The sequence below is a fragment of the Rhipicephalus microplus genome, chromosome 1 (assembly GCF_043290135.1).
Source record: "Rhipicephalus microplus isolate Deutch F79 chromosome 1, USDA_Rmic, whole genome shotgun sequence".
NCBI classification, from domain to species: Eukaryota; Metazoa; Arthropoda; class Arachnida; order Ixodida; family Ixodidae; genus Rhipicephalus; species Rhipicephalus microplus.
Genome location: NC_134700.1, coordinates 226,078,379 through 226,101,888, shown reverse-complemented (window position 1 = coordinate 226,101,888; position 23,510 = coordinate 226,078,379). Strand labels below are relative to the sequence as shown.

Genomic DNA, 23,510 nt, shown 5'->3' with positions numbered 1-23,510 from the left:
TGCTGAAGACCTCCGATCGACGCTAACAATAAAGGGTGTGGATTCGACTGAGCGATATGTGCGGCTTTCTCTGGATATACCGGTGCTGATAGACGGCTATGCAGTAGGTGCTTTAGTTGATACCGGGGCTGACTATTCTATACTAAGCGGGAAAATGACCAGACTACTAAAGAAGGTAATCACGCCCTGGCATGGCTCTGTGATTCGAACGGCTGGTGGCCACACCGTCTCTCCGCTTGGAACCTGCACGAGCAGAGTTCGGGTCTGCGGTTATACTTTTGTAGCAAGTTTCCTTGTGCTCCGTGAATGTTCACGCGACGTTATTCTTGGTGTTGACTTCCTGCAGGAGTATGGAGCTGTCATTGACCTTCAAGAGAATCGCATCACCTTCTCAGCCGACCGAGCAATCGACAAGCAGGACGACCAACAACGTGCCGACATTCTTCGTGTTTCTGCTGAAAGTATAACGCTTCCTCCAAGAGCCAGTGTTATTGTCGACGTCACATGCTGTGGATTGCGAAATAGTGAAGCGATTGCAGAAAGTAATTTTGAACACTTCCTGTCTCAAGGTGTTTGTGTGGCTAGGAGTATCATACAGCTACGTGATGGCCGATCTCAACTGCTCGTTACAAATTTCAGCAACGAACACCGACACCTTTTTCGTGACACTTCGTTAGCGTTTGCAGATGAATTAGTACCGTTCCCATCTGCTTCTCGTCGGACGCAGTGGAGGCCGCCGATACGTCTCTAAACAATATCGACATTAATTCTAACCTCACACCAGAGAACCAGACAGCACTGCGAAAACTCTTGCTTGAATTCAAGTCATGCTTCGCTGCTTCCTCTAAGGTGCGCCAGACTTCGATCACTAGGCACAGAATCATCACTTACGACGACGCTCGCCCAGTACACCAACAGCCTTACCGTGTGTCAGCGAAGGAACGAGAAGCCATTCGTACGCAAGTTCGAGAAATGCTTGACGACGGCATCATCGAGCCTTCCAACAGTGCGTGGTCCTCTCCGGTCGTCCTAGTCAAGAAGAAAGACGGAACGCTACGTTTTTGCGTCGATTACCGGAAGCTGAACAGCGTGACTAAAAAGGACGTGTACCCGCTGCCACGCATCGACGACTCGTTAGACAGATTACGCCGCGCCCACTATTTTTCCTCTTTGGATTTAAAAAGCGGGTACTGGCAGATCGAGGTTGACGAGCGAGATCGCGAGAAAACGGCCTTTGTTACCACTGATGGCCTGTATGAATTTCGAGTCCTTCCTTTTGGTTTGTGCTCAGCGCCCGCAACCTTCCAGCGAATGATGGATACTGTGCTTACTGGTCTGAAGTGGCAAACTTGTCTCGTATACCTTGATGATGTTGTCGTTTTTTCTGAAACCTTCCAGCAACATCTTCATCGCCTCAGGAGTGTGCTACAGGCTATTCAATCAGCAGATCTTACACTCAAACCGCAGAAGTGTCACTTTGGTTATGAAGAGCTCAAATTCCTTGGCCATGTAATCAACGCGAAAGGAGTTCGACCCGACCCCGACAAACTTGCCGCTGTAGCCGCGTTTCCGCATCCTACAGACAAAAAGGCTGTTCGACGCTTTCTGGGCTTGTGCGCCTACTATCGACGATTTATTAGAGCGTTTTCGAAGATAGCGGAACCCTTGACTCGCCTTACACGCGACGACACACCGTTTGTATGGGCTACCGAACAACAGGCTGCTTTTGCCGAGCTACGACAGCGGATGCAGTCAGCCCCTGTTCTTGCGCATTTTGACGATGATGCTGACACAGAGGTGCACACTGACGCCAGTAACATCGGCCTCGGCGCAGTGCTCGTCCAGCATCAACACGGCAAAGAACGAGTCATTGCCTATGCCAGCCGCTCACTGTCCCGTACCGAGGTGAATTACACGACCACAGAAAAAGAGTGTCTCGCAGTAGTGTGGGCGATCACGAAGTTTCGCCCGTACCTCTATGGTCGTCCATTTAAAGTGGTGACGGACCACCATGCCCTCTGCTGGTTGGTAAACATTCGTGATCCCTCTGGACGACTGGCCCGATGGAGCTTGCGTCTACAGGAATTTGACGTTACCATCGTATATAAGTCTGGACGGAAGCATGAAGACGCTGATACGCTGTCGCGTGCACCCATACCTTTAGTCAATCAAGAAGAAGACGACGATGATGGTTTCCTGGGCGCCCTTAGCTCATCTGACTTGAGCAGACGCCAGCGAGAGGATGAAGAGATTCGACCGCTCATCGACTATCTGGAGGGTCATAGCGCCGTTATACCTCGCCATCTATTTCGTGTCATGACGTCTTTCTGCCTCCGAGGTAATGTCCTGTATAAAAAAAACGCCCGTTCTACGAGCCGCGCTTACCTCCTCGTCGTTCCGAAGGACATGCGGGACGAAGTCCTCTCCGCGTGCCATGATTAACCCACATCTGGTCATCTAGGTTACTCGCGAACGCTCGCCAGAGTAAGTGAGGCGTACTACTGGCCCGGACTTTCAGCAAGCGTGAAGCAGTACGTTAAAAGCTGTCGTGAATGCCAGCGTCGAAAGTCGCCACCAAGCAAGCCGGCTGGATTACTTCAGCCAATTGATCCACCCCACAAGCCATTTGACCAAGTCGGCATGGACATTCTCGGCCCATTTCCTTTATCGTCCGACGGCAACAAATGGGTCATTGTTGCAACTGACTATTTGACCCGCTATGCTGAGACACAGGCGATACCACGAGCCACGGCTTCTGAGGTAGCACAGTTCTTCATGTGCCACATTGTTCTGCGCCACGGTGCTCCATCTACAGTGATAACCGACAGAGGAACAGCGTTCACTGCACAACTTATTGATGAAGTTTTTCGGCTAAGTAACACTAGGCATCGAACGACGACTGCTTACCATCCGCAGAGCAACGGCTTAACCGAGCGACTAAATAAGACAGTCACAAACATGATCTCCATGTACATCGACGTCCAACACAAAACATGGGATCGCATTTTGCCTTATGTGACGTTCGCTTATAACACCGCCGTTCAAAAAACAACCCTATTTACACCGTTTCGCCTTCTCTACGGCCGCGAAGTTCAGACGATGCTGGATGCGATGCTTCCTTATGAAGGCGCTGATCGATTAACAACTGACGCAGAAGAATTTGCAGAGCGTGCCGAGGAAACTCGCCAGCTCGCCCGGCTACACATTGGTCAGCAGCAACAGGTCGATGCACGACGTTACAATAAGCGTCACAATGACGTATCTTACAGTCCGGGAGACCAAGTTTGGGTTTGGACCCCTGTTCGGCGCCGTGGCCTCTCCGAAAAGTTGCTCAGCAGATACTTCGGTCCGTATAAAGTAATACGCCGCGTGAGCGACGTAAACTACGAAGTGGTTCCGGACGCTACGTCGTCACGATGGGCACAACGAAAACAACCGACCTCTGACATAGTTCACGTGGTGCGCATGAAGCCCTATTTTGCGCCTTCCTAAAAGACCACTTTTCCTGTGTTATTTTTTTATTTGTGCTCCGACGATTGCCTCATCATTGGTGAACTTATCGCGTCGAACATTTGATTATTGGTGCCCTTTTTCATTGTTTAACCTACTTTGTTTTGGTTTTTTTTTTTCAATAACTTTACAGCATCGGGACGATGCTCTTTCTTTTTTTTGTTGAGGAGGAATATTGCCACCTGCTTCTAGTAGAGGGTCGTATGCCAAGGTGAAGGCACACACCACGAAGAAGAAAGAAGTGCGCGTGAACCCCCGCTCTAGGAGACAAGCCCAACCGGCGCGCTTGGTTAGAGCCCTGTTGCTCGGACATCAATAGACCTTGTCGACATCCCCTGGAGCGACGTGACAGTATGCACCAGGTTCTCTCGTACTCTTGTGGACCCCATGTCGTCACATCGGCCTCTCAGAAAAACTTTTATTTCGCTATGACGGACCATACAAAGTCCTGCGCAAGATCACCAACCTCACCTACGAGATACAGCGAGTCGTCGACGAAACGCACTCAATGCCACCACCATCCACTGTTGTGCACGTCGTAAGACTGAAGCCTTATGTGTCACCCAACACTCCCCTTTCGTGACAAGCGCCGGGTCGGAGCTTTAACGCCGCGGGGTAGTGCCACAAGGCAGTAGTGGGATTGGGGCATAAAGCGGTAGAGGGTCCCGGCCTGAAAGAAAAGACTACGAAGTGGATAGAGACTGGTCCCAGCCCGTCAGTGTGCCAGGCATTGTTGTCGCGTGTAAACGTCGTAAATATCTACAAATATACGTTTCCTTGTAAGAATATATTCACTGAAAACTGCCCAAATGTGCTGTAAATAAATTATTGCACCTGCTGACGGGGTGAACATCATTGTGGAAATTGCAAAAAAAAAGTAACGTCATTTTTCAAAAAATTACAGCTCTGTAATGGCAAAACCGGGTGCTGCCATCTTATGTAAACGTTTTAGTGTTCGAATTCCAGCGCTTCAGCTAGCTCCTCCACTCGGAAACAAGAGTACAAAAGCCAAATGTTTGAAGATGTTTCCAGCCTTCCAATTGGGGCTGTGGCGGCTGCATTTCCGATGGAGGCGGAAATGTTGTAAGCCCGTGTGCTCAGATTTGGGTGCACGTTAAAGAACCCAGGTGGTCAAAATTTCCGGAGCCCTCCACTACGGCGTCTCTCATAATCATATGGTGGTTTTGGGACGTTAAACCCCACATATCAATCAATCAAAGCCTTCCAATTGGCTGTGTCCACCGAGTTGCTCCAGCACGCCTCACTATTGATACATTCCTTGCTGCAGGAAAGCGTCGTCTGCTGCTTGCGCGGTACGCTGCCACGACTGTGAAAAATCGTGCTATTTAGAGACACATTCTCATTTCTGTTCACAGGTTGGTGATTATTTAGAAAATAATTATCATTAAAATTGGAAACTGCAAGTAGAATCTCAATTTTCTGATTACGATATTGCGTGAGACTCATCGCAATCATAGCAGAAGCACATCTCAGATCAATTTGCGATTAAAGGTTCTGCTTATCGGTACTTTAGACCTTGTGACGAAAACCATCATAGAACAGCTCTGTTTACTCGCGATAGAGCGTGACATGCGTACTTTGCACCATCGGGCACTGAGGCCATGCAAATTGCAATCAAGATTACTTCTCAAAATCGTGGCTTGGCCTAATTCTGCTGACAACGCCTGATGTATTTGACAAATCTGAACTTCAATGGCAAGAACATCATACCTGGAGACATGGGAAAACAAAGAAGCCTCAACATGCTTTGTCGCAAGCAACGAATTGCGTGGCCGACGGGCTCAGCTTGTGAAAAGAATGCCAGTACTTCTGTTAGTGGTACAAAAGTCTGGTGTGTGTATATTGAGCAAGTTCACTGTGCCAGAGAAGAGTGCACTATGGTTTAGCTTGCAGACTGCTTTGCACGCTTAGTACTTGAACAACAGCTCAATATAGACAGGACTAAAAAAAATGAAAGGGGCGCTGTTTGTGTACTCTCTGGGTATTGTTTTTGCACTGCTCAGGTACCATGCATTTTAACTAATTCTCTCACTCCACGATCCTTCTAGATCCTTCATTTAAATTTGAGATTAGTTTTTAGAACACCTATTGTCATAAAAACAAGTATACTGTGCTGCCATTTATGATAGCAATTCTAAATAGTCTTTCACAGCAGTTCAAGCAACACTCATTGCACCGCTGCAGTACAAGTGCATGTCAAACGAGCTGCAGTCTCTGTTGTGGCTTAGGCATGACAGCAAAAGGCGAACCTTGAAACTTTTTTTTTTTTATCTATCATGTGTTGGTGATCTCTGCTAGTTGAATTCCAAGAATTGTTCTCTTGTTGTGCCATTTGCAGATATTGCCGAGACGCTGCGGTTTCTTCTCATGGGTAACTCTGATCCTCTAGGAGATGATATAGAGGTAATCTTTACATCCATCATTTTGTGTTGGTCCTAGTGAACAGCAGCCTAAAAAAAGTGTGAAATGCACTTCTTTTCAACTGAAGCAGTTCTATGTATTTCTGCCTCCAATGATTCAGCTTGTTCCAAGGAGTCCTCAAGAGCTGTACGAGATCACATCGCTGATAGCGTAAGTGATAGACTGCCTTGATTCCTCTTTGTAAGGTGTCCTGTGCAGCCCTTTGCACAATTGCAGCTGCTGTTTTAGAAAAAAATGTTTTCCTCGTGTTTAGCTGTGCTACCTTTTGTTGAACCATTTGCTGGACTTACTCTCGAGTTATTTTAATTGTGTTGCCTTATTCTATGGTTGCATTCCTGCAACTACATCAGTAGACAAATTACTAAGCAGAGCTGCTGCATGTGCTTGCAGATGTACAAATATTTGAAACATTCTTTACGCACAACATGTACTTTTATGTTTCAGTTAATTCTAAGTCAAAAGTCGTGTTCTCCTGTGTTTCTTAAAAAGCTAGTATTGGATGAAATTGGGTGCGCTGCCTTTGCAGGGAGCTAATGCCAGTGCTACCCCAAGATGGCATCTTCGTGGTCGACTCGCTCCTAGTGAAGCCAAATGCCCACCAAACTGATGCGGTACTGTGGAAGTGGAGAGATGACAGAGGGCTTTGGCATCCGTACTCTTCCATCGACTGCAAAATCATTGAGGCAAGTGTCATGATATTGGTCTAAAATTTGTGGGATCCTGATATGAGGCACCATGCTCTCAAAGTGAACGGAGACATTAGACACAGTGGAACTAAACGAAACAAAACTTTTATTAAAATGCTTTTACATCGACGATGTTGTCACCCGAATCAAATACATCACTATTGATCAATACGCTAAATCTACCTTGTACAGTATTTCAGTACACTGAATGAACATGAGAATGCAAGATAACACTAAGGCGACGTCACGACTCACTGCTAGGGACCCAAGGGAGACGGCGCACGAGGCCCTGCTAGGAGACGACCATCCGTGCCAGCCACCACGAGCCGAAAAAACTCCCCAAGTCCGGCCACTTGGCCTCGCCGTCAGGCGTCACAGCTGGTACTACTGTGCTAACCATAATGATAAAGATGACTATGGTGAAGATCGTGTTACAGTTATTGTATATGCTACCTTTAGGTAGCACAATTGCGCCACTGTTTTCCGGGCGCCGTTCGTTCCGCCTACAGGACTTCAGCACCCCTGTTCGCAGAGTGCCATCACATGGCCATAAGTGGTTCAAATGCACTGCGGAGAAGCCAACGCTACGATGATTCCGGGCAGATCAAGAGTGGCTGACATCGACTGTTGTTTCACACCAGCTGTCGTGAGCCGCGATTGTAATACGAGCGCAATAGAGTTGTGCGTAATATGGACTTCGCATGGGCACTCTCAATCGCTGTTTTCAGCTCAATTCAGTTGGAAGGCGATACAACTCACACATTTAATGAATGAGTACAACATGATGAAAAAATTTCATTCCTAAGTGGTTCGGTTGCATTCAAAGGTGCAAAAAAAAAGCAAACAAAGCTAGTGTAACCAACCATAAATATGTGTGTCATTGGTTCAACGAGATGCGCACTTTGTTTTATTATTACATACCAAGAACGTAAGCATCAAATCAAGGCTTCTAGGTGTGACTGGAGCAACCAAGTTTCACTCGTACTTTATAAAACAGCGCTAGTACCATAATCCCTCAATATTGAGAGATTATGTAGCACTCTGAAGCGTGAATGTTGCTCCTACGCGGGTGGTGAGTGGCTTTCCTGCAAGACATTTGAACCCAAGATGGTGTACCTTGGCGCAACTCTGCTACCTAAAGGTAGCATATATAGTAACTTTAGATCGCGTGTGAGCGCTGCGCCACCTATCGCTCAACAGTTGTTAACCCTAAATGCAGCTTATCCGCAAGACACGTGTGTCTGCGAGGCACAAACGACTTTACAGAAGGTGATAGCACCCTCACAATGTATGTCTAGCAGTGAGCCAGTGACGATTTACTGTGCAGTAGGGCTGCTGCAAATGCTGCATGCATACTTTTGGTTCGTTATCCAATTGCATGCTGTGGCGATTTCTGGACACATTTTCTTGGTAAGAAATTCCCGCATTATGTTACAACAAAGGGTCTTAAACCTGATTTTATGACTTCTCGAAACAATCGACTTGAAAATTTTAAGACGGTAAAAGCTTGTAAATTCAAACTTGGTGAATTTGAAGTTACCGTTAATATAAACTGATGGCTTGGTCCCAGCACAGCACTTTGTATTTCTATGGGAGAAAACTTTGGATGATTCGGATGGGTGGGTATCCACAACAGTTAATTTTAACTGTGGGCCCCCTGGCTTTCATAGTTACTTGCAAAAATCTGCCCAGAGTGATCATATTGTGTTGCAAAACCAGACCAAGCAACATTTATTCGCAAGCTCGACATTTGCTTGTGATGCAGAATAATGAAATAGCAGTATTCAGTGGGGAGAAGCCTGTGCCAATTACGGCAACTAGAAATCACTGTGGCATACTGCTCCAAAAGTGTGTAATTTGTGCCATTGTTGCACCACGAGGTGGTTTCGGAACCAAAAGTAATGCTGACAGGACGCATCGTGAGCGGATATTACGCGACGGTCGCCTTTTACACTTGTGCTGCTGCATTTGCACACACTTGCACCGCTGTAAAAGCACGGAGTCGGCCGATCAATTATTCCGACTTCCGCGCAATTGTGGTAGTGTTTTTTCTGGTAACCAATGACAAAGAACGAAGGTGATGTGGTGGTTACGGAAAAGCACACCAACATGACATATTGCCTATATGTGTGGCGTAGTGCATAGAGTTTGCTAAAGTTAACTAGAGGGGACTCTGGCGCTGCGATCGTTCAAAAACCATGGGAATGATGGGTAGTAGACGGATTTGCCTAGTCCTCGTACTTGCGGGTGGTGAATCACACTAGTGGTTTCCTTTATTGTTGTGTTTTGGTTTTGCTTCGAAGGAAGGAACGAACTCTTTTGAACTGCGTTACTTAATTTGAAATGGTAAGCCTAAAATGTTATGGTGGTGAAGCGCAACAGCTGAACATTGCTGATTTTTGTTTTGTAACAAAAAAGCTCCGTAGCCACGCGAACATAAACAAACACAAATGAAGCCAGAAGTACGAAGACTAGACAAATCCATGTTCTACCCGTCATTCTAATGCTCGCTGAAGCGTCTTGCGTTGCAGCTCCAATAGACACTGGTGTTGGAGTTCCTTCTAATGTATACTTAGTAAACTCTATGGCATACGCTCTATGTAAACTCTATGGCATATGGAGCGCTGAGGCCCTGATGGCTGCCACCTCAATCGTTGTGCGGGATCGAGTTCAGTGTGTACCACTTTGCCGAAACAAAAGCAGTTTATTGCTGCGGAGTTGAGTGTTGTGGATCGCGAGCACCGAGAACACGCGCCGCACCTGCTGTCGCCTCGCGCCGTCATCAGAGCACGGGAGAAGAAAAGAAAGCAACAGTGCGGCGAAAATGCCTGCAAAATTGTCGCTGGCCCGCCTTGGATCCCCACAAGATCAAAAGCAGTTTCGCTGAGTCTTTAATAACTCTCAAATTTTGGTTTTGGTTGAGCCTATACTCTATTTCATTCATCAGGTGCAATGCTATGGAGTCTAGCAAGACTTCTCGCACGAGATGCGCTCGCGTGAAGACATAGTTCAATGATTTTACTACTTGTTATGTGTTTCTTCTTTTCGTTTTTAGATCGAGTAATAAATCTAGATTCTTTGTGTCTGAGATAAACAAAGCCAGTTATTTATATTGTTGTCAATAGGTTGTTCTGGTTCATAGAGCGTCTGTGTCTTCGTATCGTAGCTTCTGCGATTATTTGTGGCAAGTGCGCATTTGGAGCCCATCGCACAGGCCACGCTAATCCTAGCGTAAGACACGTAGAGTTATACATTTTGCTGCCCAAACATGTCGCATAGCTCCCACAGCATTGCATCTGACGTATGAAACGAAGTACTGTAGCTCTTTCTTGAAACCACAAGGTCTGTGCACCCGCGGTCAGGCTGATCCAGTTAGATTCTGTTACGAGAGGCCCAGGATCTCTTGGGTAGTGCGATGCGAGGGCCAATGGACTGGGCAGGGAGCATCCAGGCAGTGGCAAGGCAAAAGCAGCCAGAGGAAAAAAAAAAAACATTTAATTTATAACAAAGGCAAAAGCCAGAGGGAAAAAAGATAATTTAATTTATGACATATGTACAAAATGTAGACGAGGAAGCAGCCAATGCTAGATGCGCTGGTTTTTTATACGCGCATAGACGGTTGAGAAGGAGGGCGCAGCTCCGCGGTTCAGATGCATCTAGCGTCTCTGAGGGACGCGCCCAGTGTCCTTTATGGATGCACTCAGTGTCTGTGCGAGGGACGCCTGCTAGGGAGAGAGCTCTACACAGGAGGTTCTGAGGCACTCACCCAGATAGTCTTGCTTGGAGTCCAGCCAGTGAGAGCCCTTCAATCGATGGGTCACAGCACGCTCATAACAATTCCCATTTTTGTCATGGGGAGCCCCTTTGCAAGGGTCCACGTGCAATCAAATATGTTTGCTTTTTGTTAAAGATAGCATTCTACAGCAAAAGCTGCTATGAGATCTCAAAAAGGGCTGATTTTGACGCTGTAGCTGCACGTTTCGATCTGCTTGCCGTTCTGAGCGTTTACATTCCAAGTTGTTGCTATCACATTCATTGCTTGGCCCGCTGCCATGTCCGCTGCCACTGCCTGCAATTGCCATCGTGCAAAAAAGAAGAATAAAGGGAAGTATAAAATACACAGGATATAATGGTATTCAAACCTGGTCTCTCTGTGTGGCAGCCCAGTATTCGGTTGTAGCACCTACAAAGTACACATGATAGATGCCTTACAGGTGTGTAGTAGGTACCACATTTCTCCAAAGAATGACAAATACCAGTGGAATAATGTGCTTTTCTCTACTTCACAAAAATTACGATTAATGGTATAATGGTATAATGGGTACGATACATGTGTAGCTGTAGTAGTTTCCCCAAGAATGTTTAAAAAAGGCCCTAAAAGAACTTCTCCAGTTTTTGCTGTGACTGTGCTTCGCATTCCGCGCAGGCCTGCTGGTTTGTTCTCGACCTTTTTGGACATTACTCCTTAAAAGTGCTTTTCATGGTGTTGTAAGGCTGTAAGACTCTTGATTCTTTTTCTTCATAAGTTGCTATGAACCCAGGCAAAAGCAAGCGCAATCCTCTGTCTACCTTGCACAGGCGGCTCATCAATCGGGTGAGGACGAGATAAGCCTCTCCACGATGGGCAAGACCTACACACTTGACTTCAATCTGATGCAGCAGATCAATGAGGACACTGGCACTGCACGACCTGTGCAGAGGGTCACCAACCTGGCCATGGTGCAAAGTGAGTAACACGTCTAGCCACCTTTGGGGGCATGCTCCTTATTAGCACGCATTGGGTGTGGAAGGTGGCTCACAAGATGCTACTCGAAAACGGAAAGTTTTTTTTTCTTAAAATTTTATTTATATTTTTGTTATACTTGCTTTCACAAGTGTAGTTTCTCTACTTTCATGACAAGAAAAATCAAGGTTGCAACTTGACTTAAAGCAGGTTTAAATCGCTTTTAAAGAGCACAAGGTGGCTATAGAAAACTAAAACAAGCTCATTGTTCCCTGCAATTTGCTTTGCAATAATCCGGCCTGCAAGAAATGCTCATCGGCTTCGCTCTGTTGCGCAGCCCGCATTCCACAAGAGCGCGGTACATGTCCTGCAAGAATGTGGTACGCATCGCGCAAGAACACCGTTTGAGAAGAGTGTGCACGAACCGGGGAAATAAAAAGCGCGTCTTGTGTGCACTAGGCTCTCTCACTGGGCGTCGCTGGCCCACTCGACTATATCACCCGGATCTAACGTTTTTTTTTTTTTTTTTCAAACACCTGCGAATGATAAGAAAGCGACATCATTATTCTTCCCGTTTCTGGTATTCGCTTTAACATACTTGAAATGTATGCATGGGATAAAAATGACAAAATAACATCATACTAGATGTAACACAATACACGAAACGAAAAAAAAAAAAACAGCAGCAAACTTACTTTTTCATGTTTTGTCAGGCTGACACTACTCCTTAGAACAGCCTAAGTGTTGGCGCACATGAAAAGGCGCAGTGGCGTCGTGAGAAATCCTAGTGACGGTCCATGTCATTTCGGGCCACTAAGACAACAGTCGCGGCCTGCAGGTCGTGCCACTAGAATATATTCGAGTTCACTATAAACGGGGGAAAAAGGACAATGCAGAAGGACACCGCCAAAAAAAAAGTCACTAGCCTCGGAGCTGTCGAACAGTCACCCCTGAAGAAGAGACCGAATCGGTCTCGAAGCGTCAGGTCAGTTTCTATATATTTATTTCAACATTAGAAACTTTGGACTAAGGTGGCTGGAGAGTTTATTTTATTTGTACAGACGACAGATGTGTACAGACGACAGAAGCTGCGCATTCCTAACCAGCTTGTGCTCATGCTTTTTTGTATTTTATATATATATATATATATATATATATATATATATATATATATATATATATATATATTATATAAAATAAGGGGAAGAAGTGTATACCTAAGGGCTCGTTTTTCCGTGTTTTAACACAATATTAATGAGATCTAACAGACAGTAATGCCAAGGAATGTACAGGGGAAGTTATTAGAACCAATGGAATGTAAATAAGAAGAAAGAAGAAAGAAAAGTGGATGAAACAATAACCAACCGTGAGCAGGATCGTCCTGCTCACGGCTGGTTATTTTTTCATCCACTTTTCTTTCTTCTTTCTTCTTATTTACATTCCATTGGTTCTATTAACTTCCCCTGTACATTCCTTGGCATTACTGTCTGTTAGATCTCATATATATATATATATATATATATATATATATATATATATATATATATATATATATGACGCAGGAGACGTGATGGTGTATTTGTCTTCGTCTTCCTCTTTCTCTACCATTCCACCACACCGCTCATGTGTGGTTGGTCACACGTATCCCCCTCCCCCGAGAGAGACCTAGATGCAGGGGGGGGGGGATGATATCGTTTAGGTCTCCCGACATGAACGATGTCAGTCTGGCGACCGAGTGGAGCCACGCTGCGGTCGATCTCGTAGTTAACTGCCGAAATCTTTCGAATGATCGTATAGGGTCCTTTCATGATTGCGCTGAGTTTGCCGCGGTTCGGGTGCCAGGGTGTTTCATATAGAACAAAGTCTCCCACTTGAAGCTCTAATGGAAGGAACTTCTTGTCATATATGATCTTGTTTTTCTCGTGATATGCTACTGAATTGCGGACTGCGTTTGTACGAGCTTCCTGCAGATTTTCGGTAACGCCTGGAAGAAGATAGGGATATGATGGTGTGCCATACATAAGAAAGTGGGGTAGATAGCCTGTGACTTCGTGACGTGTTCTATTGTACTCGTCGACAACGTCCGAGAGGAGACGCGGCCACGGTTTTCAGGGTTCGTCGTCGATCTTGCATCGGAGGCGAGTAACGATCGTCTGATTAGTGTGCTCGTTTAGGCCATTACACTGTGGGCATTGTGAGCTTGTTAAAAGCTGATGAATATTGCTGTGCTTGAGGAACTGCTTAAATTTGCTGGCAGTGAATCCTGTGTCGTGGTCGGAAGGGAACTTCCGCAGCTTTCCAGCAGCGAAGATACTCTTCAGGCAAGAGATGTACGCGTCGCAAGTCTCATTCTTGTGTGCGAAAGCCCAGACATAACGGGTAGCATGATCAACGGCTAAGTGAAAGAATCTTTTGGATGAGCCGCAGTTGCCAAAACCTCCGTAGTGTCCATGTCCACAAGATCAAACGGTTGTTCCGCTGGTAGCAAAACTCGAAAGAACCAAATCGTTTGGTCTTTGGTTTCTGGCAAGTATCGCAGTGGCGTATGTACTCGCTCACGCCGGTGATGATGTTGGGCCAATAGTACTGTGGAAAGAGAAGCCGCAACATCTTTTTTACCCCAACATGACCGAAAGCGTCATGAGCATTTTGGAGAAGAGAAGACCGGAGGGCAAAAGGCACATCGACTTTTCGTATTCCTCTGCGTGTCACTATACTCAGTCCGTTCTCAATGGTATGCTTTCCGGGTGGTTTGTCGTGATGCTCTCGCAGTTGCTCAGCAGATAGGAGTTGAACTACCGGGCTTCGAGGGTGCGGTTAAAGAGTTCGGTGAGGCCATTCGTCTGCGGGTGGTAAGCAGTAGTTTTGCGGTGGGCAGAATGGCACTCCGTCAGAATGGCTACAACGACTTCTGACAAGAAGACACGGCCTTAATCGCTGAGAAGCTGTTGGGGTGGTCCGTGGCGCAGTATGAATTGATGCAGCAGGAAGAACGCAACACCGCGCGCAGTAGCCGCAGGGAGAGCGGTGGTTTCGGCGTATCGCGTTAAATGGTCTACGGCAACGATTTGGCAATGATGGCCCAGCGGTTACCAGCCGACGTCAGAGGAAGAGGTCCATACAAATCGATACCTACACGCCCAAATGGACAATCAGGGCAAGGTAACGGTTGCAGACCGGCATGCGACATGTGTGCTGACGGTTTGAGGCGTTGGCAAGAGAGGCAAGAGCGTACGAACTGCTGCACGTAGCGGTACATTCCACGCCAGAAGTAGCATTGTCGAATGCGGTGGTAAGTTTTGGAGACCCCTGAGTGCGCGCATTGCGGATCAGAATGGAAAGATTCACATATCTCCGACCGCAGGCTGCGGGGTATCACGAGTAGCCACCAGCCATCAGCGTTGTAATTACGTCGGTGTAGGAGGTCGTCAGGGATAGAGAAACGGTGAGCTCGACGACGCAAGGCACGCGTGGATGGTGTTGCGGACGGATCAGAGAGCAAGTCGATCATCGGGGCGATCCAATTATCTTTTCGCTGTTCGGTAGCGAGGATGTCGACATCGATGGCAGAAACAGCAATTGAGGTTACTGAGCAGGGCACGTCTTCAGGTAGAGGGGAGGGCGAGAGGGCGTCGGCGTCAGCATGCTGGCGTCCATTGCGGTAGAGCACGCGGATGTCGTAGTCTCGTAAGCGAAGAGCCCAACGGGCGAGGCGGCCTGAGGGATCTTTCAATGATGACAGCCAGCGTAGTGCATGATGGTCTGTGATGACATCGAATGGGCGACCATACAAATAAGGTCGAAACTTTGTAAGGGCCCAGACGATCGATCGCCAGGCACTCTTTTTCCATGACAGTGTAGTTTGTCTCGGCTCTCGTGAGCGTACGTCTTGCATATGCCACGACATAATCAGGGAACCAGGGTTTGCGCTGCGCCAGGGCAGCGCCGAGGCCTACACCACTGGCGTCTGTGTGCACCTCCGTTGGGGCCGTAGGGTCGTAGTGGCGGAGAATGAGAGGAGACGTCAACAAATGGCGGAGTTTGAAGAACGTGTCGTCGCACTCTGACGACCACGAATTGAGGGGCCCGTTACTTCCAAGGAGCTTCGGCAAAGGTGATATGATCGTCGCAAAGTTTCGAATGAAACGTTGGAAGTATGAGCACAGGCCCACAAAGCTATCCAGATCTTGACGGAAGCAGGTTTGGGGAATTCGGCGCGAAGCTTGGCCGGAGCAGGAAGAATGCCGTCCGTGGACACGACGTACCGTAGGATGGCGAGTTGTCGTGCTGCAAAGTGGCACTTCTTCAGATTTAGTTGCAAGCCGGCATTGCTCACACGTGTGAAAACTTTTTTCAGACGTTGCAGATGTGTGGAGAAATCCGGAGCGAAGACAACGACATCGTCGAGGTAACACAAGCACGTGTACCATTTCAAGTTGCGCAGAACGGTGTCCATCATGCGCTCAAAGGTCGCAGGTGAATTACATAGACCAAATGGCATGACGTTGAACTCATCAAGTCGTCGGGTGTGACGAAGGCGGTCTTCGGTCGAGCGTCTTCAGCCATTGGTACTTGCCATTACCCCGAGCGCAGATCAAGAGAACAAAAAAAATCTGCTCAGTGAAGGCTGTCAATCGCGTCATCGATGCACGGCAGTGGATAAACATCCTTGCGAGTGATCTTATTGAGCCGTCTGTAGTCCACACAGAACCGCACAGAACAGTCTTTCTTCGCAACAAGAACAACAGGAGACGCCCATAAACTGTTCGAGGGCCGAATGACGTCGCGTTGGAGAATATATGTCAACCTGCTCGTTAATTACCCGACGTTCAGCAGGCGACACGCAATATGGACGTTGCCGTAAAGGTAGATAGGCACCAGTGTCGATGTAGTGCGTAACAGCGGACGTGTGACTGAGAGAACTTCGCCCTACATCGAAAGAACGATATTCTTGCAGCAGGTCCAGAAACTGGGAACGCTGTACCGCCGTAAGGTTGTCGGCAATGGAGGGGCCAAATACTTCAGCAGATGACAGATCAGAAGTGGAAACAGCATTGATGGTACGCGAACTGGGACAACGCGAGTCATCTGGTACGTCGAGGACTTGTGCGTCGTCGACTGGTTCTATTCTGCCGAGACATTCCCCTCGAAGCAAGGTAACAGTGTACGGAGATGGGTTGGTTACAAAAATAGCGGCGTTGCCCTGGGTGACTTGCACGGTCGCGAAAGGTACTAACAACCCTTTCCTGCTACAAGCGCGGTCGGATGGCGAAACGAGTGCAATTGTGTCGGAGAGACCAGCGCAGTAGACCGTCACAGCCGTCGTCGAGTTTGGAGGCACTGTTGTATCGTCTTTCACGAGAATCTTGCTCAGTGTCGAGGGACTGTCTTCTGGCATCAAATGCGTGAAGGGCGACAGTTCAATTTCGGGAGAGGCAGAATGGATGACGGCGTCGTGGCGGGAGAGATAGTTCCATTCGAGGATAACGTCATGAGAGCATGCCGGAATGATGATGAACTGGGCGACATACAGAACGTCCTGAATGACAACGCGAGCTGTGCGCCCTGCTGTAGGATGAATACGATGCAAATTAGCAGTACGGAGGGACAACCGAGAAAGTGGCGTCGTCACTTTTCGAAGTAAGCGGCAAAGTTTTTCTTTCATAACTGTTACGGCAGCTCCGGTGTCAATAAGAGCTGATGCATGAACACCATCCACAAGCACGTCAATGACATTCGATGGGCTGCTCTGATAGCTTTCACATTGCGATAGCGTCGCAGTCCTTGCCTCTGGAACTGCGACGACTAGTTTTCCCGCTCATGAGCAGCCGAACTTGGCCGCATGGGGGACAGGGAACGACGTTGTGGAGATGGCGACCTTCGAGGAGACGGACCTGGGCGAGAAGACTGTGGCACAGATGGCAGTTCGTCGTTATACGAACGGCTAAGCTGGCCAGCAACAGGCGGAGAAATGGAAGCCGGCTGTACTCGAAAGCAATAACGGGCTTCGTGACCGCGTAGCCGCAAGCAAAGCAGATGGGCTGGTTGTCTGGTGTGCGCCATCGGTTCGCTGGGTTGGGTCTCGCCCGGAAGGGTGGCTGAAAAGGCTGCATGGTGGGCTGAAAATGAGGCTGAGGGGTTGCGCCAACATATGTAGCGAACATACCCGCTGCTTAGGACGGAGGTCGAGAGGCAGCTTCGGCGTAAGTCAGAAGGGCCGGTGCTGGAACGACTTGAGGCGGCCTGGCGCAGGAGCCGGAGGTTGTTGAGGGTGGTACGCAGGCATGACCTCCGCTATTTCCTGCTCAATCGCCCGACGGATGGGAGGGAGAAGGGTAGTGGCCGATTGTTTAACAGCCGGTGGGTGGGCAAAGGGCAAGAGAGAGAACTGGCGCGCAATGTCCTCACGGATGAAGGACTTGAGGTCTGTCATTAAAGCCACTTGGTCACAATTGGCCTCCAAGCCAGCAAGCGTTGCAGCTTGTGGTGGGGAGCGAAGTGTCATCGAACGCTGCCGGCAGAGCTCCTCGTAGCTCTGACACAATGTGATGACCTCAGCCACTGTGGCGGGGTTTTTGGCAAGCAGCATCGTGAAGGCATTATCGTCGATGCCTTTCATGATGTTTCGGATCTTGTCAGACTCGGGCATGGTTTGATTGGATTTGTTGCACAAGGCCAGTACATCTTCAATATAGCTGGTGAATGACTTGCCAGCCTGCTGAGCGCGTTTACGCAAGCGCTGCTCGGCTTGCAGCTTACGAATGGTAGGGGGGCCGAAAACGTTGATTACAGCGATCTTAAAATCGGACCAGGTTGCAAAATCGGACACGTGCTTGTTGTACCACAAACTGGCTATTCCCGCGAGGTAGAACACCAAGCTCGTCAACTTGCCGTCCTCGTCCGATTTGTTGGGGACGCTCATGCGCTCGTAAATGGCGAGCCAGTCCTACACGTCAGTACCATCAGCGCCAGTGAAGATGGGTGGATCATGGATCCTGAGGACACCGGGACAAGGGGGTGGCATGGGAGGAGTCGTTTGCTGAGGGCATGGTAGATGGTAGGGTGTGTGATCGAAGCTCCAAGGGCATCGAAAGGGAACGCAGCACTCTCCATCAAATTGTTAAGGCGTTTAATAGCCGGCAACCAGCGATCATACCCTATGGCGACAGTGACAGTCAAGCACGGACTCCCAGCGCGAGCGGCATCCTTGTTGGGTAGCCCCACTAGAAGGTAATCAAGAGTTTGGCCCATTTCAAAGTTCAAAGGCTTTGCTACAATATATATATATATATATATATATATATATATATATATATATATATATATACACAGTAGAATCTCGTTATAACGAAGCGGGATATAACGAACTAATGGATATAACGAAGCAATTGTAATTCCCCTTGAAATTTCCATAGACGCCCATGTATTTAAAACCTCGTTTTAACGAAGCGAAAATTTCCTCACAATGGATATAACGAACCATTCTTTGACCACAACGAGCATTTACTGATCATTTTGGTATACGTGAATTCAATATCTTATAGCGCGTGCCGGTTCACGTCCCATCACGGCAGCGGTAATTCAAAACTCGCGCCTTGCGCCGCCTGCCAACACGCGCGTGGGTGCACGTCGCCCTGCCTCCCTTTCCTCAGGAACTAATGGACTCGCCCGCGCAGCAACTCGCGCGAGCGTGCGCGTCAGCCGACCTCCCCTCTCCTGTGGAACTCGTTGACCCGCCCGCGCATCTGACCTCCTCCTTCCCTCAGCTCCACGCTGGGTCGGCGGAGATTGCGGCTTTGTTGGCTTTGTGCTTGGTTCCTTGTCGTTCGCTGTGGAAGAGCAACACCCCTCTGCCGCTAGACATGGACAACGGCAAACGTAAGCGCAAAATCATCACAATTGAGCAGAAGTCTGCAATGTTGAGAGCCGTTGAGTCCGGCGTCAAGAAAAAAAAAGTGGCCGAAGATTTCGGCGTATTGTTCTTTATTATTGCATTGTTCTTTATTATTTTGCTAGTTTTTTGCCTTCCGACGGCCGTTTTTCTCTGCGCGGCGGGCTGCTGTGATATTCGGTGGTGAGTACATTCTCTCTTGCTGGCTAATTGTCGGTAGAAATGGATATTGGCTATAACGAACTAATGGTTATAACGAAGTAATTACGACTCCCCCTTCAACTTCGTTATAACGAGGTTTGTCTGTATATATATATATATGTATATATTGTACTGGTGCACATCGGCGCTAGCTCCGTGCCGGTGAGAGAAAAGACAACGAAGTTCATGTGTCGCGCTTTCGTCCTCCTGTTTTCTGTGCTGCAGCTGTCTTGCTTGCCCTGGCGAGTTTCTTGCTGAAACTCCTTTCAAGAACACGCTTGTTACATGAACAAGCGTGTTCATGTAACGGCCTCAGGAACGGCCGAGGACGTTGCTCCTACCCAGCACCTCCACCAAGTGTAACAAGCGTGTTCTTGAGAGGAGTTTCAGCAAGAAACTCGCCAGGGCAAGCAAGACAGCTGCAGCACAGAAAACAGGAGGCCGAAAGCGCGACACACGAACTGCGTCGTCTTTTCTTTCACTGGCATGGAACTAGCGCCGATGTGCACCAGTACAATATATATATATGTGACGCTATGATGACTTGGCGACGTGGCCTGGCTCATACGCCATGTTTATTCTAAAGCACTTCTTCCTCCTCTGCCTCTCTCCCGACCATCGCTTCATACGTCACACGATTCCCCCTCCCCCCGAAAGAAGGCATGGATTACGAACAAGAAAAAGTAAACAAGTAGAGGTTAAAAAGTCACAAATGTCAAAATTCACAATTGGTTCTATGCTCCAGGGGAGTTCCGTAAACTTTCAAAGACTTCAGGGGAGAGTGCAGCAGTCCGGTTAACGCAGGAGTTCTGGTGGGCGAGGCTGGTAATTGCGCCCTGGATAACACAAAAATGCTTTGGACGTGGAAACAGATGGAAATACAGCCGGTATTCTTGCAAAGAACGAACGAGGTTGGAACGCTTTGCTGGATTGAATGTTTCGTAGGCGTCGCATTTTTTGTCGTGGGTCATACAAACGCCGTGCATGCAATTTGCGCGCCCGTTGATCGTGGCTGATTAGGCGCTGCTTGCGTTCCTGCAGAGCACAAGCGGTTGTTTTGTGGCTTTTGGGGAGTTTTCTATGGTGATGATGCAGATGTTCAGACCGAAGGCGCAATCTTTAATGCTCGTGCGGAAAAGTTCCTTGGCTTTCTTTCTGCAAAGATAGCTCAGATGCGGAATCAGTCTTTTCTTTAGTGTATGTTGATCACGACACTCTTCAGGCCGCCAGTATCCTTGCGATGTAGGTATAGTTGTTCGTTGCCGATGTTGGTGTGGGCGTTTTAGCTTTTGGGGTTCCTCTTGTTGCTTTTGTTGGCATTGCTGATGTTGCACTGTCTGACGATGTGGACTTCCTTTGGAACCATGAGCCCGCTTTTCTTGTAGGTTGACGTGACCAGCAAATAGTTGATACTTGTTAAGGTGTCGCGATTTGTGTCAGTCAATGAAGATAGTGCGCCAGAATTGGCAGAAAAATCTGCTGAGGCTCTTGCAACGCCATTCTTGATGGATGTTTCTGGCACAGGGCGGTGCTTGAGAGTTGATCCTTCCGAGCCTCCTGTGTGGGTTGGGCTCTCAGGTGGCTGGGAATTCGATGGCGACACTGCGAAAGGATCGGTTTGGTCATATTTTAGTTGGGAATGACTGTCTTTCTGTGGAACGAACGATGCGAGCTCTTCTGGCGCATGAAACTGAACTGTAAGTGACGGGCTTGACTGAGTGCTTTGAGCTTCTCGGCTCTATTCCGACCATAGTGAACGCGTGACACGCGAGGTGGGCGTTGTGAGCGACCGAAGATCCACGCGACGGAAAAGCAGGAGGTTGGTCAATGCGTGAAGGCTGCTTTTGACTGTGACGATCGAGTGCGGTTGTCTGCGGATGCTGGGTTACGAGCAAGTCTTCGTCGTAGTTGTCATTGTATTCTTTAAACCAAACGATCATCTCTTGTTTTGTCTTTTCCCATCACTCGTCGGTTTGAAATATGTGGGTGAGGTAGAATTTGAAGGCCTCACCGGAGACGTAGTCGGTAAAGTTGGCGACCATCTCCTGTTCCGACCATGATGCAGAGGTTGCGTGGAGCTCGAACAGGTCGCACCAGTCCTGTACAGGTCCATCGCCCGCTGCTCCGGTGTACTTGGGGATGGGAAGGTCAGTCGATGATTCTGTCATGATGCTCGCCGATGTGTACTGCTAGGTGCTGGTTTGGTAGTTCATTTATGGTCAAGGTGTCTTGCGGAGAACCTTGTCGATGATGTGCGACTGATGAAGGGGCTGGCAGGTTTCTATCCTGCCGACTTGTGTTGATGATTGGGCGACGTGGCCTGGCTCATACGCCATGTTTATTCTAAAGTTCTAAAGTACTTCTTTCTCCTCTGCCTCTACAATCGCTTCATACTTAAATATATATATGTATGTATATATATATATATATATATATATATATATATATATATATATATATATATATATATATATATATATATATATATATATATATAATAAAAGAAAAGTGGTGAAAAAATAACTTGTCGTGGGCAGGACTCGAACCTGCGACCTTTGAATAACGCGTACGATGCTCTCCGAACTGAGCTACCAGAAATTTTATTGGGTATATATGTGAATTAAACGTGGGAGTGGCAGTCAGCGCCACCAGTAGCCGTGGTGGCGAGTGTGGTACACTCTTTATAAGCCTGTTTGGTGTCACATAGCACGTGAACTTATTACGAGCTGGCAGCTGACCAATAATCACTCGTATACAACCTCATGGCACCAAGTCTGCCAGTACGAGACCCACATTAATGAATAAGGGAAAGAAGTGTATACATAAGGGCTCGTTTTACCGTGTTTCGACCCAATATTGATGAGATCTAACAGACAATAATGCCTAGGAAAGTATAGGGGAAGTTATTAGACCTAATAGACCGATCCCACAGGCCAGTTTCGCGACGCCACCGCTGCCGCGGCAGCCGCGGTGCATGCCGGTACTTGTAGTCGTCCGGGCGCACCAGCCAGCCGAAGTGCCTGAGCGTTCCCTTTTCGATAGATTTTTCGGTCGTGTGGAGCCGTCTTACGATGGGAGGATTTACGCGCTGTGTTCCTGGATGCTACAACAACAGCACAAGGGATAAAGGCTTGGGTTTCTACGTCTTTCCTAAAGAGCAAAAGCTTCGGGAGACGTGGATTCAGCGTATCAACAGGGCTGGACGGGGCGGCAGGTAAGACATCTTATTAAATGTATAGTGCCGCTTTGAAACTAAATAAGCGTATTGCGGTGGTTTTTTTTTATGAGAATGTTTAATCATGAAGCTTAGCATACCAAAGAATATGATCTTTGCTCACTCTGCCTGCGTATACTCTTACCGGATAGCTCGGCCGCGGTTCGCGGTTGTGCATGCCGGTCATTTTTTAGCGCATCTTCCTTATTCTAGCGTTTTTTGTTACCGCTGCGTACTAATATTATTATTATTACGAGTTGTAGTGCTGAGGTCTTTTAGTTTTCCATGTTGCGCAAGTGCAGCACCGCGTACGCGGCTTGCGTTTTTTTTTTTACTACGCAAGTGGCAAGCATGCAGGCATAAGGGGAAGGCAAGCTCGTTGACGAGGCTCTCCTAATAGCTCTACCGTACATCGAGACCTTACTTTTTAGAAACGACGTAACGTACTTCACGGCACGCTTGCAACAACTTACCCAGAACTCGTTGTGCCAAACGGCGATTAGCTTTCGCGGATCACCCTTACGTTGTGCCAAACGGCGATTAGCTTTCGCGGAACAAACGTTGCAATCCCCGAGATGCACATGCGAAAAAAACAGTCGCGCAGAACAACCGTTTACATACATCACTCAAATGAAAACGGTACTCAACAGGCAATGAACGGGTGGCTGTCCTAAGTCCCGCCGAAACGAAGGAGTAGCAGGCACTTATGACCGAAATTCGCGCCGCCTGCTCCCATTAACAGACAATGTAGGTATTGAAAATACTCGCATGACGACTTTTTCTTGCTGGTGAAATCGAAGAGACGTCCGCGAAGCTCCGGCGCAGTACTGAAAAAGCGGCGGC

At 47.9% G+C, this 23,510-nt stretch overlaps 1 protein-coding gene across 7 annotated transcripts in view; it reads left to right on the top strand.

Moving 5' to 3' along the window:
* ctrip (E3 ubiquitin-protein ligase ctrip) overlaps positions 1-23,510 on the top strand; it is a 125,897-nt gene that overhangs the window by 42,451 nt on the left and 59,936 nt on the right. For 6 of the 7 annotated variants that reach the window (XM_037412410.2, XM_037412408.2, XM_037412406.2 and 3 more), the window contains exons 11-14: positions 5,870-5,934; positions 6,023-6,102; positions 6,479-6,635; positions 11,217-11,364. In XM_037412410.2, the coding sequence (XP_037268307.2) occupies positions 5,870-5,934; positions 6,023-6,102; positions 6,479-6,635; positions 11,217-11,364 (450 nt within the window). The remainder of the gene's footprint in view (positions 1-5,869; positions 5,935-6,022; positions 6,103-6,478; positions 6,636-11,216; positions 11,365-23,510) is intronic. The other variant, XM_037412414.2, reaches the window with a different exon arrangement.